Source organism: Elgaria multicarinata, chromosome 8 (assembly GCF_023053635.1).
Source record: "Elgaria multicarinata webbii isolate HBS135686 ecotype San Diego chromosome 8, rElgMul1.1.pri, whole genome shotgun sequence".
NCBI lineage: Eukaryota > Metazoa > Chordata > Lepidosauria > Squamata > Anguidae > Elgaria > Elgaria multicarinata.
In genome coordinates, this window is record NC_086178.1 from 11,723,262 (window position 1) to 11,741,265 (window position 18,004).

The 18,004-nt window shown below is 51.3% G+C and overlaps 1 protein-coding gene across 8 annotated transcripts in view; it reads left to right on the plus strand.

Moving 5' to 3' along the window:
• EIF4G1 (eukaryotic translation initiation factor 4 gamma 1) overlaps positions 1-18,004 on the plus strand; it is a 97,650-nt gene that overhangs the window by 17,187 nt on the left and 62,459 nt on the right. For 4 of the 8 annotated variants that reach the window (XM_063131861.1, XM_063131862.1, XM_063131865.1 and 1 more), the window contains 3 exons: positions 6,159-6,267; positions 6,655-6,744; positions 13,912-14,085. In XM_063131861.1, the coding sequence (XP_062987931.1) occupies positions 6,193-6,267; positions 6,655-6,744; positions 13,912-14,085 (339 nt within the window). In that variant the 5' untranslated portion in view covers positions 6,159-6,192. Of the gene's footprint in view, positions 1-1,911; positions 2,197-6,158; positions 6,268-6,654; positions 6,745-13,911; positions 14,086-18,004 lie in introns of those variants that run through there. The other 4 variants (XM_063131866.1, XM_063131859.1, XM_063131863.1 and 1 more) reach the window with 3 other exon arrangements.

Here is an 18,004-nt window from a genome sequence, read left to right on the forward strand (position 1 = left end):
GCACTGTTCTTCCCAACCCAGTTTTGAGAGACACTGGCCTAAACAACGGAGCCGAAGAAAGAAGCACCTTCTGATCATTATGAGTGGCCACTGGAAAAAAATAGCCTTGCTGTCACAGCTGCAAAATTGTGGCTTGAGCTGTAGTTCTGCCCACATCAATGTCGTGCTGTTGTGTCGTGCATTCTGGGTGGGGTTTGGGCCTAAAGCAGGCCATTGTGATGTAGCCTCACCCTATTCTTACTTGGGGGGGTGGGGAAAGCATCTTTTGCACGCCATGAACGGACCCCTCCTGTGAAGGGACTGCAGTGATGACTCTTGTTAGTGGTTTTCCCTGTCTCGGGGTGTCCGCGGGTCTTCTGTATCCAAGCTAAGAGCGTTTGGGGTTAGACTAGCAAATGAGTTCTTTGCCCCAGTCCCCTTAGATAGGCTCTGTCTCTGGGCAGGGATTTATTTTCCGCTTTTCTGCAGCAATCTCAGCGTGGAAATGCGGCTTGTAGTCTCTTTAACCCGGTGTAATCACTCTTTAGGCCTGGTCATGACCCAAGTACCGGCGGTTCCCTCCCAACACTCCTTTGCCGGATTGCTCCAAACGCTGATTGCCCAGTGCCATGGCAACCCACTTCCGTGACCCCTGGGAATTGCCTCTCCTGATTTCTGCCCTGGGAGGCTTCAGGCCTACTTGTGCTTCAGATGTACCCTTGAGTACAAGAGTGGTAAACGCTGAGGGTCTCCTAGCTGCGTGGCTGTTTTCCTTCTTTGCAAAGCGGTGATGATACTGTAGCATGCCTTTGTGGGATTCTCTTTGGCGAGGGGGTGGGGAGACGTATGGGTGAGGTTGCGGTCACTAAATTCCTTTAGCTTCTGCCTTGTAGTGCCCCCGAGTTGTATTAGCTGAGCTCGCGGGTGTCCGCCTCCACTTTCTTCTGCCTTTGAACCCCTCCGCTTCTGTAAAATCCTCCTCTAAGGGGGCATAGCAGGGGCCTGTCCTTTCTTGAACTGTAAGCAGGAACGGGAGGGCTTCACTCTGCATATGCTTGGTCCATGAAGCCTGCTAGGCTGTGAGGAACCGTCTGTTGGCGGGATGCGCTTTCTCCAGAGAAGCATTGAGAGACAACGGCTGCCGGTTGTTGCATTATTACAGAGTGCATTATAGTCTTCTGTTGTGCAAACAGGGCGTGGATCGATCGTGCTTCTCCCCAATTTACAGATAGGAAAACTGAGGCCGAGAATGACTTTTTGCCTACGGCCACCGTGTTTGTAGTTACGGTGGGATTTGATCTCAATTGCTCCAATTCTGTCCCCTTGATGTGCCAAGACATGATCCTGCATCACTGTAGCGGTCTGTTGTTGAACTTTGTCTCCTTGCTTGACCCCCCCCCCCCATGACACTTGGTCTTCTACTTCCCAAGTTGACTTAACTGCGTTGACTTCTCTCCCCCTTGAGTCCAATCCTGACACCTCTGCTGCCCCCTCCCTTCCAGGCATGGTTGTCCTTGCTGCTTTTCAAGGCGGTGCGGTGGGGGTGTGAAGCCCCCCTCTGCTCCCAGGGTGAAGCAGGGCGCGCTCCTCAGCGCAGGAAGGCCTCCCGTGGGTGTCGGCGCCCTGAAGTGGCGCAGTATCCAGGCTGCCTTTTGCCATCTGCCTGGTGCCTGCCTGAGTCGTGCAGGTGGGTGTCTGGTTGCTTGGCCCTGTCAGGAGGGAGCGGCTGTGCTGGGTTGGGCCAGGAGCATGCCTGCCTGCCTGCCTTCTTCCCTCCTCCTCCTCCTCCTGCCTGTGCAATGCGAGTGACTCAGGCGTGTAGGCGTGGGATTTTCTCTCGACTGGTTTGGGCAGTGCTGGGGCCGAATGGCTGTGACTGTGGGTGGGGTTTTGGGTGCTCCCTGGTTCTCCACAGCCTGCCTCTCTCTCTCCTCTCTCTCCTCTCTCTGTCTCGGTGTCTCTGCACTGCAGCAGACTCTGCGATCTGACACCGCCGACAGCTCCCGGCACTCATGTTCCTGGCCTTCCCCGGGTGGGGGTGGGGGGCTGTCCCCTGCCTTGCCCATGTTTGGCGAGCCCGACCCTCCCCGCCGCGCACCAGCAGGTTTGCAGGCTGATAGTCTCTCCCCACCCCCCACCCCATCATTTTCTCAAAGTCTGGCAGATGAAAAGTCTCCGCTGCTTACGAAACCGGCCCGGGGTTTTTCCTACTTAGGGGTGAGTATTTCCCATCTCCACCGGCTGGGTCTTTTCTGTGCATGCTTTGAGTTGGGTGTTTGGGCTGGAGAGGGGGTGCGGGGGGGGTACTTCCACATGGAGGCCACGACAAGGCTCGGTTTAGCATTGTCATGGATTTGGGGTGGTGGTGTGCCTGTGTGAGTGTGTGTGCAAGAGAGAGAGGGAGAGATGGGGGGGTGTAGATTGTGTTCCCAATCTTTTTCTTCGTAGTTGAATGTTGTTGGGGCTGGGCCTGCGCTCAGGGAATGTCTTGGCCTTGGGAGGGAGGAGTCCTTGGCAGAGAGCTTCACCAAGCCTACTTGGAGCGGAGGGTTGTGTGTCTGTGTGTGCTGACGGGGGAGAATGACTTTCACCCAGAATTACCTCTCCCCAGACCTTGGGGCACCACTGGCTGTGTTCTTCACAACTTCACGCTGGCTCTTTAGGGGTGTCGGGCCAATTCAGGTGTTCACGGGCCTCCCCTGAGGCAATGGCCGGGTTCCTCCCAGCTCTTTGGCATATCCGTTTTCTAAGAAGGGCTATCTTGTGATTTATGGGGTTGCGGGGAGGGATGGTTTCTGTTCCCACGTCTGGAAATTGAGGGCCTTTTGGGGCGGTGTCCCGTGATAGGTCATCGCGCTGCGTGGAGTGGCTTTCCATGAGAAGGTCTGCAGTGTGCCCCCTCCCTGTGTGCTTGTGCATGATGCTGTACCGCACTGTGGCTGGCTGTGGGGGGGGGGGGGGAGGAATGACAGTCTTGTTTCATGCTGTGCAGTTGTGGCCCTGGAACCTCCCCGGCCTCTGAATGAGCACCCACCCACCCACCCACCCAAGGCAGACTCTATTAAAATAATGGCATTCCAAACTAGTAATAGCTGGGAAGACCAGGGAGAAAGGAAAGCCCTTTTCTGAGGGCTGGTAACTGTAACCCCAGAAGCAGCGAAGAGATTGCGCCACCCTCATCCTTTTCCCACCCTCACCCCACGTACGCTTCAGCTTTATTGCCAGCGCTCTGTGAAATCTGCAGGATCGAAATCCTGGCTGAATTGGAGCTCAGGTGTCCTTAGTAGGGCCCACCCAGCCAAGAACTTGCTCGGCTGTGTTGTGGGCTGAATTGGAGCCCTGCAGAAGCCTGTCCTGGGTGGGTTCCCCCCCCCCCGTCCCTTTTTGCATTGCGTATGCTTCCTTCTCTCCCCCACAAGTCTTTGTAGCCTGAAATGCTGACTGCAGCAGCCCAAGGGTCAGGTTACAGCAGGGCTCTAGGTCTGTTTGAGTAGAGGGACTGAAGAGGGACCTCTCTCCTGGCTGCACTGCCTTGGCGACACCTCCACCCACCCTCGCCCTGGCTGTACCTCATTTTGTGCTGCTGAGGGCTTTAGGCCCTGTGCAGACCCAAAGGCTTCCGGTCCCAGGAGATTCCACAGGATGGCTGTATTGCTGTTTACTGCCTGAACTCCTGGCGGGAGTCTGGCCTTTGCACCTTGACTTTGTGTGTGTGTGTGTTTGCACACTTGTGTGCACTTGCCCTTCAGCCTGCAGAGATTCAGGAGGCTTCTAATTGCCCCCCCCCCCATTCCCTAAGAGAGCAGTCGGTAGAGCAAAACTCATTTATTTATTTATTACATTTCTATACCGCCCAATAGCCGGAGCTCTCTGGGCAGTTCACAAAAATTAAAAACATTCAAAGTATAAAACAACAGTATAAAACCATAATATAAAATACAATATAAAAGCTCAACCAGATAAAAACAGCAGCAATGCAAAATTTCAAATTTAAAGCACCAAGTTAAAATGTATTTATAGACTGTTAAAATGCTGGGCGAATAAAAAGGTCTTCACCTGGCGTCTAAAAGCATATAATGTAGGTGCCAAGCGAACCTCCTTAGGGAGCTCATTCCACAGCCGGGGGGCCACAGCAGAGAAGCCCCTCCTCCTGGTAGCCACCTGCCTCACTTCCTTTGGCAGGGGCTCACGGAGAAGGACCCCTGAGGATGACCTTAGGGTCCGGGCAGGTACATATGGGAGGAGGTGTTCCTTCAGATAGCCTGGCCCCAAGCCATTTAGGGCTTTAAATGTTAATACCAGCACTTTGAATCGGGCCCGGACCTGGACTGGCAGCTAATGAAGCTGCAAGAGGACTGGCGTGATGTGGTCTCCTGACAAAACTTGTCAGGAGGTGGAGTGGACATGCCCTGTATTCTGTAGGAGTCAGTTGCTTTTGTTTCCTCCTTAATCCCACCTGGGAGAATTTGGTTCTTGTACCTTAGAATACGTGCCTGGGTGTGTGTTTGGGTCAGAGCTTGTTGATCCGGCCTGTTGGACTGGGGAGCACAGCAGGGAGAAGAGACGGAACCCTTCCTCTGTACGAACAGGCGAGGGGCTCCTGTTTGTTCTAGCTGCAGCCTCATTCAGTGTCCCAAGCATGCAGGGAGGTTGTGCTGTGGGGTGTAATGGGGGGTCATGGTGGTGCAGTGGGTTCATGTGTTTAGTTTGCAGATGGAGCCGGCTGCGGTTGAAGTCTCTGGCCGGCCATGAATTGCATTTGGACAAGTCATCTTGCTTGCGTGAGACGCTGTGCACCGGAATGTGCTGGAGAAAAACCCAATACTGTGAAAGGGAATGGTCTTCCCAGCAGTGTACGGCCTGATGTCGGGATCCGTTTAGACACGGCAGCTTGAGTTGGTGGTTTTCAGAACGGGTTGTTACTGGGCCCACAGGACGTGAGCGGTGGAGGCTGTTGCGGCCACGTCCAGTCCTACCCCGTGCAGATCAGTAAAGCAGACTGGGTGACTCAGTGGGTCGTATCTGAGAAACTCAAGGCCTTGGACGAAGGATGGTCCATCCTTCGTCTTGCCAGGAGAGATGGACTCTGGCACGGCTCTGGCCCAAAGTCGTTTTGCTTCCACTGCGTGTCCGTGAGAGTGCCGCTTTGCTCGGTGTCTGGTAGGTTTCGATGTGGGAGTGAATCCTTCCATTTCTAGTGCTGTTTTGCCTGAGTGGGATCAAGCATCGCTGCTGGACATCCTCTTTCAGCCAGTGCCTTGGTGCTTAGCTCAGCAACTCTTCATTCAAGCTTTTTTGGAGGAAATATGAACTAGGGTTGGTTGCAAGCTGACAAGATGTTGCACCCAAGGCCTTAAAAGCAGGAGACATAGAGGAAAAGTGTGGGGATGGGGACGAGGGGGGGGGGGGGCGCATTGCCATCAAATGAATGTGGTCTAGATGATGCCTCTGGGAATGATCAGTATGAACCAGAGTTCAGACATCTCCCCTCCTTCCTTAATTTTAGGTACTGCAAGCATGCTGGCTAGAAACATGGTCTTTTTTCTCCTTTCCTTTTTTTTTAATGGAAGTGCAAGCAGGTTCCCAGGAGGCCAAATTCTGTGTTTGATTCCATACAGTATAGATATTCGGAATGCAGGCTGTCCTGGCATTAACTTTCAGAACTTTTTGAGTGCCATTTCTCTACATGTACCGAAATCAACCTCCCACAATTTGTGGGGCTACCGGAGCCCAGGATACTCTACTGCGGGCAGCACTGTAAAAATAGAGAGCCTCTTGGGGTGGAATATGACCCAAGGAAGTGTGGTGGGCAACTGTATCTTGGTACTGAAAGAGGCCGGTGGCTGGATGGTGCTCTTAATTGGCAGCACTCCTTACAGCGCTCACCTGAATTTTGGCTATAGGTGCTGCTGTTCTGTTCCGCACACTGGTCTCATGCATGTGGTGACGTGAGAGCCATCTCTTGCGTGCCCAGGCCATTCCACGCTTCCTCCGATGAGACCCAGACGTCGGTCCGTCCTTGTTTTTTGGGCTGCTCTCACATACCCTTCCCATCTGCTGTGGGGTGCAGTTTTGCCTTCAACCTTGTCCCAGTGAAAGCTCGCTCCTGAGCCTTTAGTCGCGTCTGATTCCTTCTGTGTTCAGTGTGATGATGTCGCTCTCTTTCTCCACCTCAACAGATAGCAAGGGGATCCTTATGCAGCACCACGTGAAATGAACAAAACTCCACAGCCCTCAGGAGGAACCCCATCAGCCCCACACCCCTCCCCTTCTCCTGGACTTCCACAGGTAAGGATTCACCCTCCCAGGCCGTCTTGTCCCTCTGTCCTGTGATATTTAAAGGTGTGGGGGGGGACCACTGTTCTTTCCCACTCAACGGGCTCCTTCCGCTGCTCTTCTCTTCCGCTGGTGGTTTGGGAGGGAGCCCCTCTTCGGCGCGAGCGGCTCCAAATGCATCTTTGGGCGGCTCACTTGCCTTCTGCTTGTGGCTTGATCTAACAGCCCATTAACTGGGCAGCCATTTTTATCCCCTTGGTGAACCTCGGCTTAGGGTCGCAGCGTGCGTCTTGCTCACCTGAACGCTCCCTGCTGCTCGTGTGCTGCCTAGACGGGGGTTGGGGGTTGGGGGCAGCTCCTGCAGCTGCTAACCTGCTCCTCTTCTTCCTCCCTTCGTAGCAGTCAGCATTTCCTCCTGGCCAGACGGCACCTGTGGTTTTTAACCCAGCGCAAGCTACCCAAATGAATACGCCTTCCCAGCCTCGACAGGTAAGGGGGTGGTAGTGGCGGCGGCGGCAGTGGCGGCGGCTGCTTGGGCCACAAAGACTCTCTCTGGTGGCAGGATCCCGTTCTCTGCTGTGCTGCCGAACAGGTTCTTCCGTGTTGCTCGTGGCTCAGGGCTTGCTGGGCGCACGGAGCCCTGCAGGCTGACTCGGTCTGCAGGCGCCGCTGACTCAGGAATGCCTCTGCAGCGCGTGCCGGGTGGGGACGTTGGTTTGCATGAGCACCGTGGAGCCAGCCAGGAAGGCGGAGGCGTGGTGGGAATCGCCCCGCCCTCGCTTCGTGTCCTGAGGGGGGCCGCCGAGGGCAGCCAGGCCACGTTGGGGAGTGAGGCGTGTGGGGTGGGGTGGGGAGATGCCTGTAACTGTCAGTGACGCTCTGCTCTTGTCTCCTCTCCCCTCGCTCTTTCCTATCTTAGTTTCCAGCAGGGCCTCGTGCTTTACATCAGCAGGTACTAACCCTTCCCCATTCCCCTCACTGCATGCTGTATGCAATCCTTTTTGGTGGGGGTGCAGCCACATGGGGGCTTTGCTCGGACCCTGCAGGGAAACTGGCTCAAGGGGTATATTATTATTATTATTATTATTATTATTATTATTATTGGCTATTGATCGCTTGGTCTGGCCTACAAAGAGGGTAGCGGATGCGGCACAGTTGCTAAAAAGTCCCTGGTTCAGATCTGGTACCTGCTACGAACTTGCCAGCTGACCTCAGGCAGGCTTCCCTCTCAGCTCCCCACCCTCAATAGGAGGATAATAATACCCTTACAACTGACAGAGGAGTTGTAAGGAGCGCAATGAGATAAATATAGGGGAGGCATTTCTGACATTCCGAAGTGCTGCAGAAATGCCAAGAACTGTGTTTTAAAGGGGACCTTGCTGCCCAATTCCTTAAGCTTTGGAGGAAATGAATCTCATCAAAGAGTAAAATCGAAGATGAGGTGTGTGTGTTTGGGGGGGGCGAATTTATGGCACAGATGCTCAGCAGCAATGCAAGAACTGCCGTATCGTCCGGGGCAACGGATGACTAGGTGTGGGTAAGGACAGTTTGCCTGCGGTGTCCGTAACACAGCACCCTCTCCCCTTCCTCTGTGACTTGCATGATGCCTGACTCAGGATGGGCTGCTTCTCGGCTACTGCATTTCTTGCTTGGGAGGCGCTTCTTCTGCCTACGTTGCTTCCCTAATCGGTGCCTCCTCCATCCGTCCCACGAAGCGATCTGCCTGTCCCTCCCGGGGGCTGTTCTCAGAACCATTTTGGAGCTGCCTGCTTATTCTCACCCAACCCCCTGTTAGCCTTCCTGTGTGTTGCCTTTTGCGGGGGCTGTGGACTTCATTCTTGGGCCGGCCCACTGTGACCGTCACATTGCCAGCAAGCTTCCTGGCGCTTGCAGGAAGGATATAGCCTCTCTGTTGCCTCAAAATGTCTATCTCACCCTGCATCCCTTTGGCTATGGTAGCTTCCATGTCTCTGTTGTACCGGGGTGCTCACCGAGGGACAGCTAAGCCATTGGTCTGGCAGCAGGCAAGGGGAAAGAGACAAGGTTGCCTTAGACTGGGTCTTGCAAGCTTCCGTTAGTGAGAACTTTGACCAAAGAGGTTGCATGCTCCTCCCATGCGATACAGCTACTTGCTCTCCCCGCACAAATCTGCCCAGGAGATGCTTTGTAGAACCCTTAATTTACTTACCCCCTTATATACTTAGGCCTTGGCTGGGATTCTGAGTGAATTCATGTTCCCCTGTTGGATTCAGTACCTTGTTGGTTCAATGATAGGACAAGATCCATGTGTCCTGTTGTTGAATACCACCAAACATGGTGACCAAGGAGATTTGTACTCTGTCTGCCATGGTGCTTCTTTTGCTAGGCTCGGAATTGCCAGGATAAGAAGCTTTCCAAGCTTGGTGGCCAATCACCAGATCATGACTAACAATTCTTGAGACAGACCTTTCTTGTGGAAGTGCGGGAGGCCTGGGTCTTCAGCAGGGAGCCTCTGAACCACATCAGACCCCCATCGAGCCTCTGCATAAGAGACTGAGCTGTGAATGAGGAAGCCCGTGGGTCAAATCCTACCTCTGCCATACTCTCAGTATGTGACCGTAGCAAGCCGACATCTCTTCGCACCAGCTTCCTTTGGCTGATGACACTGGCCTAAAACACAGAAGTGTTTTCAGTATTACCGAGTTAACAAAGTGCTTTGAACATGTGAAAACTTTGTATATATCAGCCTCCCTAATCCTGGTGCCCTCCAGATGTGATGCACTGCACATCTGGAGAGCACCAGGTTGGGGAAGGATGGTGTATGTGCTAAGGGTGGAATGCTTCCGTGCTACCTTTCAATTTTTGAAGACAATCCGTTACGATTTATTACAGTGGCTCCCAAACTTTTTCAGGTCACCGCCCCCTTGGTTCCACAAACTCATGCCCAGTGCCCCCCTACCCTACCCTATAAAAACCATTATTCAGAATAGCGGTTTTCAACGACCCACTAAGGAAGATAATAACAATAAAATTCAAAACAGTAACAATTAATTTAATATTTATTCAAAATCCAAAGCACACGCTGTAGGCTTGCCGTGGGAGGGAGGGAAAAGAGAGCGAGCGCCTCTGTTTTGCAGCCGGCGTGGCGGAGCACACCAAGCAGGGTACGTCTCTTCATTAGGGTTTTGGTGCTTTTGAAACACTTCAATTCACCGTTAAAAGGACTCTTCTTAAACAGTATTAATACATGTGTGGATTCTTCCCATATATGGCTTGGGACCAAACTACCTTCTCCCATAAAAATGTCCCTGGGTTTTAAGACCTTCTGGAGAGGTCCTTCTCGGAAAAGACCACCTCGAGCGCCCCCCTGCCACCCCCTTGCCTCTTAGTGCCCCCCCGCTGCCCCCTTGCATCTTAACACCCCCCTATGCAATCCCACCGCCCCCAAGGGGGCAGTACCACCCACTTTGGGAACCACTGATTTATTATTACACTCACCCCAGCCCTGGTTGCCATGGCTCCTTGCACGACTGCACCGCTGTGTTCATTTAGACATGGTGGCCATTTTCCATGACATTTGCACGTGCCGTACTGTGAGGAACTGCAGAGCAAAGTGTCTGGTAGGGTCCTGCCCCAGGTGGAAGGTCAAGGGGTGGTGCAGCTCCACTCCATGGCTCCGTGTCCACTGGCCTAGCGAGAACTTGAGCCATGTTTTTTTAAATACCTGGTCCTTCGGGGATGTAGTTGCAGCTCTGGGCGTTGTGAATGGCGCCCATGGCGAGAAGCTCAGTCGCTCCTTGCTACAGCAAACGGTGGCGTCTGGGCAGTCCACCATCAGGTCAGCCTCTCGTCTGTGGCCGTGCCCCCTTGCCGTTTGGATTCCCCATTTCTCTGCCTCATCAGGTCTGTTTGACGTTCCCGCTTGGCCCACCCCTGAACGGCATGAGCTGTTTGGGGCTGGAACCGGGCTGTGGTGTGTGCAAATTGCTTTGGACACATCCCCAATCCTAGCTCATTTCCGCCAATGCTTGGAAGGGACCAAGGGTGACCTTGCTCTTGGCGGTCCCCACACGTGGTCCTTTGGGACTCCTTGCCACATGAGTGCTTCTTCCCGTCCTTGAGGCCCTGCCCAAGGTTCACGAGGCTGGGACCGTGCTTGTTATGGGTGGGGGGAACAGCCAGGAGATGTTCCTTTCCTGCAGAAATGGGATGTGGTTCCAGCAGTGGAGACTCGTCTTAGCCACGGGAACACTTAGCAGAAGAAAGTTAAGGCTTTTCTTGACTCCCTCATCCCCACCCCAGTTTATTGCTGAAGACATGAAAACAAGTATTCACAAACCATCCTCTATAATATACAAAGAAAAACAATCCGATATTCAGATACTGCATGTAACTATTTACAACGTGTAATCCCGCAATTATATAACGTGCGGTCGAACTGAAAATGATCTCATGTTTTCATACTGTATTGGTGATCTTCGATAAGCTGTAAGCTCAAAATAAACAAATCCCATCATTTCCTTAAGCAATCAGGTTTTTTTCCGGGTGCAAAGATCACTTTCCAGTGTTTTGCATATACTAGTCTTGTGGCAATGAGAACGTATAGTATTGGATCCCATGCAAGGAAAATCATTTTTACGTTGTCCAGCAAAAAACGAAACAAAAACTTTCAAAAATTAAATGAACATTTCAGTGTTTCTGCTACTGTTGTTGAAGGAGACTACACAACGGTGAAACCCCTATGGGTGAAATCAATCTAACACCGTTGGTTACTTTTTATATATATATATATATATATATATATATATATATATATATAAAATTACAAATTTTATTCAGTGCCATTGCATGGTCATCTTAAATCTCTGATATCCAAACCAATTGAAAATGGGAAACCTGGTTGTAGATAAACCGGTGAGCACCAGGCTGTAGAAGAACTGCTTTGGAGAATAAAATATGTCAGGCATCATCTGGTATTCCTATCTGTAGCTTTATCCTCCATTTCATCATGTATGATTTATGCCAGTCCAAGTAAGATTTGAAAGGTTACGATAAATTTTAGATAGCATTTTTAATAGTCTCCTAATTGTTTCTGTTTTTTAAGCATAGTAAGCAGTCATTTAAGGGTGGATTCCTATGTTGAGCAGGGGGTTGGACTTGATGGCCTTGTAGGCCCCTTCCAACTCTGCTATTCTATGATATGATTCTATAAATATATTTTTGGGTGAGCCCAAAGCCTAATTTGAAGGTCCTGGGAAGAAAGGGTTTATCTGCTTTAGCACATATGATAAAACTGTGCTTTAATAAATCTTTCTAGCAATCACGTTCATGACTTTTCCGTTTATCAAAGAGCCCCCAAGGTTGTGATCCAAATTAAATAATTCATTCAACACGAATGCCAGAGGTTAGGGTGTTTTATTTTTCTTAGGTGTGATCCATGTCTCCAATGAAGTATTTATTATAAGATGGCGTTTATTATGATATCTGTGCTTCTCAAGGCATTTCTTGACCACTGGATTTGTTTCTGCTGGTTGCTGCCTCCTTCTCTGGGAGGTGCTCTAGATGAATTCTGATTGCTAGGTTCTCTCCTAGAGCCTACAGTGTCTAGGTGCTGTGCAGAACACATGTGTGAGATGGTCTTTGCCATTTGGGTACAGCAGGAAACATTAAAATGTGTTCCCGGCTCCTCCCCAAAGTGGAAAATATCGGGGGAGATCAGACCACAGGTGAGATTATAGCCAATGGAGAGGAGACATGAGGAGGCAAGGGAGGGAATGGAGTTGAAACCCGGGAATGGAGCGCTCCAAAAGTGAGGACTGGACCCTTGGAAGCTGATGCAGAAGATGCTACTAGGCAGACTGGCACAGATTGTGACCCACCACGCTGAGAGCAGCGCATCAGCGCTGCTGCACGTTCTGGTCTGCGCTGCTGCGCATTTTGGCCTGCCCAGCTGTTCAACAGCCCCCTTGTTTCTGCAGTCTTGCGCAGGCAGTGGGAATTTAATCGAACTCTCGGGGGACTGGTGTAAAACCTTGGCAAGTAACATTGTCTTGAGGTTCCGCTGGCTGTCCTCTCTGACATCATTCTCTGGTAGTGCGTTGTTTTACACGACAATCTTTTGGGGACAAGTCCCAGCCCATTTCTTTATCACCTTGTCTCCTTTCCGCCCCTCCACCCCCGCCCCCCAAACCAAGCTTCCTTCTCATGTGGCTGCTGTTGCTTCCCTGCTCAGTGTTGGGCTGTTCCTCTGGGCCTGTTGACTTGTCTGGTCATAGGTAACTGCTGTCTCTCTCTCTCTCTCTTTCTCTCTCTCTCTCTCTCTCCCCTTTCTCCTTGTGTGTGCGTATGCGTGCGTGCGTGCTTGCTAACAGGGAGGATTCAGATCTCTTCAGGTAATGCCTTTTCTATAACACTCAACCGGTTGGGAGAGGGAGAGCCCGAGTGTAAGTTGCTTAGTGTCTGTTCTGCTCCAGTGTGTAGCTTGTGGTGCAGCTAAAACAATGGTTTTTCAGGCCTCGGGGATACACAAGCCTTTGGCTCAGTATCTCCTCACCTTTTTGCGTAGACATCTGGGAACCGGAGTCTCACGAATCACTGATCCATAATGGTCTTCCTTCGCATTCTGGAAAGGGGCAAGAGAATTCTGTCCAGCTCTGGCTGCCTCTGGATCATCCTTTTTTTAAAAACACACACACCAAACAACAACCTTGCAAAGCGTTTGGTCTTTAGGCTCCAGAATTCATGGCTGTTTCTTGCTTATTCCTCCGGCTCCACGTGATGTTCTGTTGCATCCTGGGACTCGCTCTGTTTGTACGCCACAGCACCTCTCTAGAATCCCTGATTCGGTTGAAGGTCAGCTTCTTGGGCTAGTCATGTAAACCTTAGGAAAGGTCGCCTGAGCTTGGACCTGCCTAGCGTTGCTGGTTCCTGTCGGATGTGCTCCACAGTGCTATAATTGTGGGTTTTGGAGAAAGTGGCAGTTCGCCCCATTGGCAGGTTGGGTGACTTGCATTATGTATCCTCGCTACACCTCTGGGTTTGGGTTGGTTTTGTAGAGCCCTATCACTTATTTGGGGAAGAAGACTTTGAGCCACCTCCAACCTGCTTAGTTGCAGCCACCGAATTTGCCATCTGGCCACCCTTGCGAAGTGGAGGTTGAGGTGCCAGGCTGCCACCATTCTCTTGCTTCTCTCAGAGCGGCCCTCCAGGTAAACTAGTTGCTGTCCAGGGCCGTTGGAGGATTAGATCTTCGGGAACTCCGTCATCTTAGCACAGAGACCCCACATCTTTACTCTTGGAAAGCTGGAGCAGGACATGTACTGTTGTACGGAAACGGCCCACATGTCAGGCTTTTCCTCTGCGGCCTCTTCTGGGCTTGACACTGGCTTTCTTCTTAAAAAAAACAACCCCAAAACCCAACAAACACAAAACCATTGCTTGGTTTTGCAGGGAGTCCGCCTGAGCTGCCAGGCGTCGCATTTGCTAGCAGCCCTGTTCTATGCTTTCAGCCCAGGCAGATTCCTGAACACGGTGGCATTTGCAGAGCCGCCGCCCGAGTCTTGGTGGGGGTGGCGCGGCGGCGGCGGGACTGGCGAAGGGGAAGCAGCTGTACCTCTGGGATTTCTCAGGCCAGGCCTTGCTAACTAAGCATGCCCCTCTCTCCTTTCTCTCTTGAAGCATTTCTACCAGAGCAGGGCCCAGCCTCCGACAAGTGCTTCCCGGGTGCAGAGTAACGCGTCGGCTCGGCCTGGCCCACCCACTCATGTTTATCCAGCTGCTTCCCAGGTGATGATGATCCCCTCACAGATCTCCTACCCTGCTTCGCAAGGCGCCTACTACATCCCCGGACAGGTGAGGGCTAGATTGGGTCCTGAGGTCTTCTCCGTGGAGGGCTGACGCGGAGGGCTTGTTGCACTTCCCCAAGGGATCCACGTCGCCTGGAATCCGCTGCTAGCTTGCTTTGCGATGGGGCTCCGGTAGCCTTTTGGGGGTAGGCTTACGACCCTTCCTCACTGTAACCTCGCATCTGTTAACAGATAGCTTGCCTAGTCCTTGCTCCAGTGGTTCTTATGGTTATCTGTGGGCACTGCTGCCTTGGTTGTCAGAAGGTAGCCATGTTTAGTTAAATAAATGCACATATATATGTAACACTGCTTCTGCACGTGCATGCGGCCGTTCCTGATAAATGTCAATCAATCAATCCTTTATTTGCAGTCAATAGACCAGAAAAAGAAAGGTACAGTTATTCCAAGCAAAAGGTCAATAAGATAACCTAAGCATATAAACGTGTTAATGGAATGAATGGATAAATGCAGAACAATTGTATTGTTACAACAAAAGAGAGAGATAGAGAGAGGGAAGAAATACATAAAAATGCCTCGAGGACAACAATTCATAATCGATAAAGCTTATTTATCATCCAGCAGGGTGGGTGGGAAATTAGCTCAAAGTTTAAAAACTGAAAGGTGAAGTTCACCGCAACCAGGAAGGTCGCCCTTTTATGAAATGTGAACAGAAAATAGATTTTCTCCAATTCAGACTGGTGAGTTTTCCTCGTAAATTTTTGCAAAAACCTTCCCCCCCCCCGCCCCTTAACGGTAGAGAAAATTAAGGCAGCGAAAGAAATAATGGGGGAGGCCTTTCACTGGCCACTGCCCCATGGGCAGAATCTAGAGACGTAAGGTATATTGTCAAAATGCCCTTCTCAAACAGCAGTTACCCTCTGCTGCATCCTAAATTGGATTAGGACATTTCTAATGGCAATGTCGGAGATACGTTTCACGCAATACGCAACATTCATATGCATAGCGGGGGGCGGGGGCATCTTATCGTTTGCGTTGAATGCGTTGGTCAGAAATGACACGCTGGCAACCACAGCAGCCCAGGTTTGGCATGCCTGATGTGATCCATGTCTTGCTTATTGAGCATACAGGTGAACGAAGCCTCCTGTGCTTGCCTGGGCAGGTGCCTGCCCCTCAAATTTCTTCTGAGGCTCTCCTTGCCCCAGTGAGTGCTCGGCAGGTGTCTGCCCCCACGCTGAAATTGTGCTCTTCCCCTTCCTGGTAGCCTCCATTGATGCAAGGGGGGAATTGTGCAATTTTGGGAGCCTCTGTAAATTGCGCACTCCCCCCCCCCTTAAGAGGCCCTTTGACGCAAGGGTAAAGGCGGGAGTCTCACAAGTGCGCTGGCGGGGTTCTGCGCTCATGTCCGGGGGCTGGACGTGGGGAGGGGGGTCCCCGGGACTCCCAGGCCCAGTCATGCGTGCGTGTCATCCCTGACTGAGCACATGAAACTGCACCTGGGCTTTTTAAGAGATGCCGGACAAATCCGCAAGGGATTCAGATGTTTTTTGGATTTCCATGAATCCAAGCTGCAGATTTCACAAGACACTCACTTTTTCAGAGTAACATGGATTTGCAAAACGACTACCCCCACAATTTTGGGGGGACTAGCAGAAGTAGAAGGAAATTCTGGCACAAAAAATTCCGATTCCCTCAATGAGCGGAGGACTGAAGGAAAGACAGGTGACAATCCGAAAAGCATAGACGGAAGTGATTTAACAAGTCCAAATATCCCCAGTGCTTTTACAGCCCTACTTGTGGACTGACTCTTTATTTCATGGCACTTTTAGGCCACTTTATTCCCAGGGCATGGGGTGGGTAGCAGCATGCAAATTATTTTATCCCCTGTCTCCTTGTCCATCCTAATGTTTTGCACCATTTCAGGAAATCACATCAGGCAAGTCGCCCACATTGGAGGGATGACCACTGAGAACGCCTGTGTGTGTGTGTGTGTGTGCGCCTTCTGGCAGATTTGATTCTATGCGTGTATTGGTGTACTTAGGAGAGCGTTCCTGGTCGGCTTTCACGATCGTGGTGGAACATGGGGGTGGCCTTGGGTTTGCTGGTCCAGGGCACTTAGTTGCAGGTCAGCTCTGCTAGGGCTGCAAAGCTTACTCAATAACTTCAAAACACTTTAATCTGCTAAGAAAGTCACCCCAATTTATCAGGGAGCAGATTTAAAATGTCTATATATTTAAATATATATATAGGTCCTTTCAGGAGCTATAGATAGACCCCAAAAGAAAGGGGGGAATACCTCACAGACGCCTGCTGAAACACCCAAAAGTGAATTGTAGCCATTGTGTGCTTTTATATGAAAATGTGTACAGATTTAATGGGTTAAAGTATTTGTACAGTTAATTTAAGATTTCTTTACTCCTGATGGCAACCCTTTGTGGGTCCCCCCTTCTGTTCCTCTTCCTTAATTGTCAAGAAGGACAATTCAAGAAGGACGCAGACAAGCTGGAGCGTGTTCAGAAGAGGGCAACCAGGATGATCAGGGGTCTGGAAACAAAGCCCTATGAAGAGAGACTGAAAGAACTGGGCATGTTTAGCCTGGAGAAGAGAAGACTGAGGGGAGACGTGATAGCACTCTTCAAATACTTGAGAGGTTGTCACACAGAGGGGGGCCAGGATCTCTTCTCGATCCTCCCAGAGTGCAGGACACGGAATAACGGGCTCAAGTTAAAGGAAGCCAGATTCCAGCTGGACATCAGGAAAAACTTCCTGACTGTTAGAGCAGTACGACAATGGAATCAGTTCCCTAGGGAGGTTGTGGGCTCTCCCACACTAGAGGCCTTCAAGAGGCAGCTGGACAACCATCTGTCTGGGATGCTTTAGGGTGGATTCCTGCATTGAGCAGGGGGTTGGACTTGATGGCCTTGTAGGCCCCTTCCAACTCTGCTATTCTATGACTCTATGAGAGTCCTGCAGTTGCTCCTCCTTGTCCTCCTCAAAGTGTCCCATTCTGTGGTTTCACCTGCCGTGAGAACTTCTGTATGCCTCTGGGACGCTTGCATCCCTTCTCTCTGCCACTTTCTCCCATAATGTCCTAAGGGTGGGTGGGGAAGGCCATATATCTTGAGGGCTCCGTGGTCATATACCTGTGTGTGGGCCTCCCTGCTGAGTCTCTCAGGCGATGGTCGCTCACAACCTTGCTGCCTGCCAGCATTTTTCATTAGATTTGGAAGGCGTCCTACGAATGGCCTCGTCTAATGCCTAAAGCAGGGTATCCCAAACGCGCAAGCCTTCCAAACTTGGCCTTGAAAGGAAGTTTCCACCATGTTGTTAGACCACAGCTTCATGGACTTTTGTCGCTGTGAGTCTCTGCCCCCCCCCCGACCCCCAAGTATAAGGGGATTGGGGTGGAATGAAATATCCAAGCTGTATGATAGCGCGCAAACATGGCTGCTGGAGCTCACTACCCAGAGGTGGCAGATTAAAGGCACATACCACCCATGAGCCTGTGACTTGATTTTAAGGTGCTGTGGTGAAACCACAGGGAAGCACAAAGCCCATGAGCAAATGGTCCTGAGAGGCTTTTGTGCCTGCCTTTTCCCATGAACCCAGCAGACAGGGCACCGGCCAGGATCTCTTCTCGATCCTCCCAGAGTGCAGGACATGGAATAACGGGCTCAAGTTAAAGGAAGCCAGATTCCAGCTGGACATCAGGAAAAACTTCCTGACTGTTAGAGCAGTATGACAATGGAACCAGTTACCTAGGGAGGTGGTGGGCCCTCGCACACTAGAGGCCTTCAAGAGGCAGCTGGACAACCATCTGTCAGGGATGCTTTAGGGTGGATTCCAGGGGGTTGGACTCGATGGCCTTGTAGGCCCCTTCCAACTCTGTTATTCTATGATTCTAGGAGTGAATTGAATGAATTGCTGCATGGCTCAGTTAAGGTGGAAACAGAAAAGCCAGGATTGGA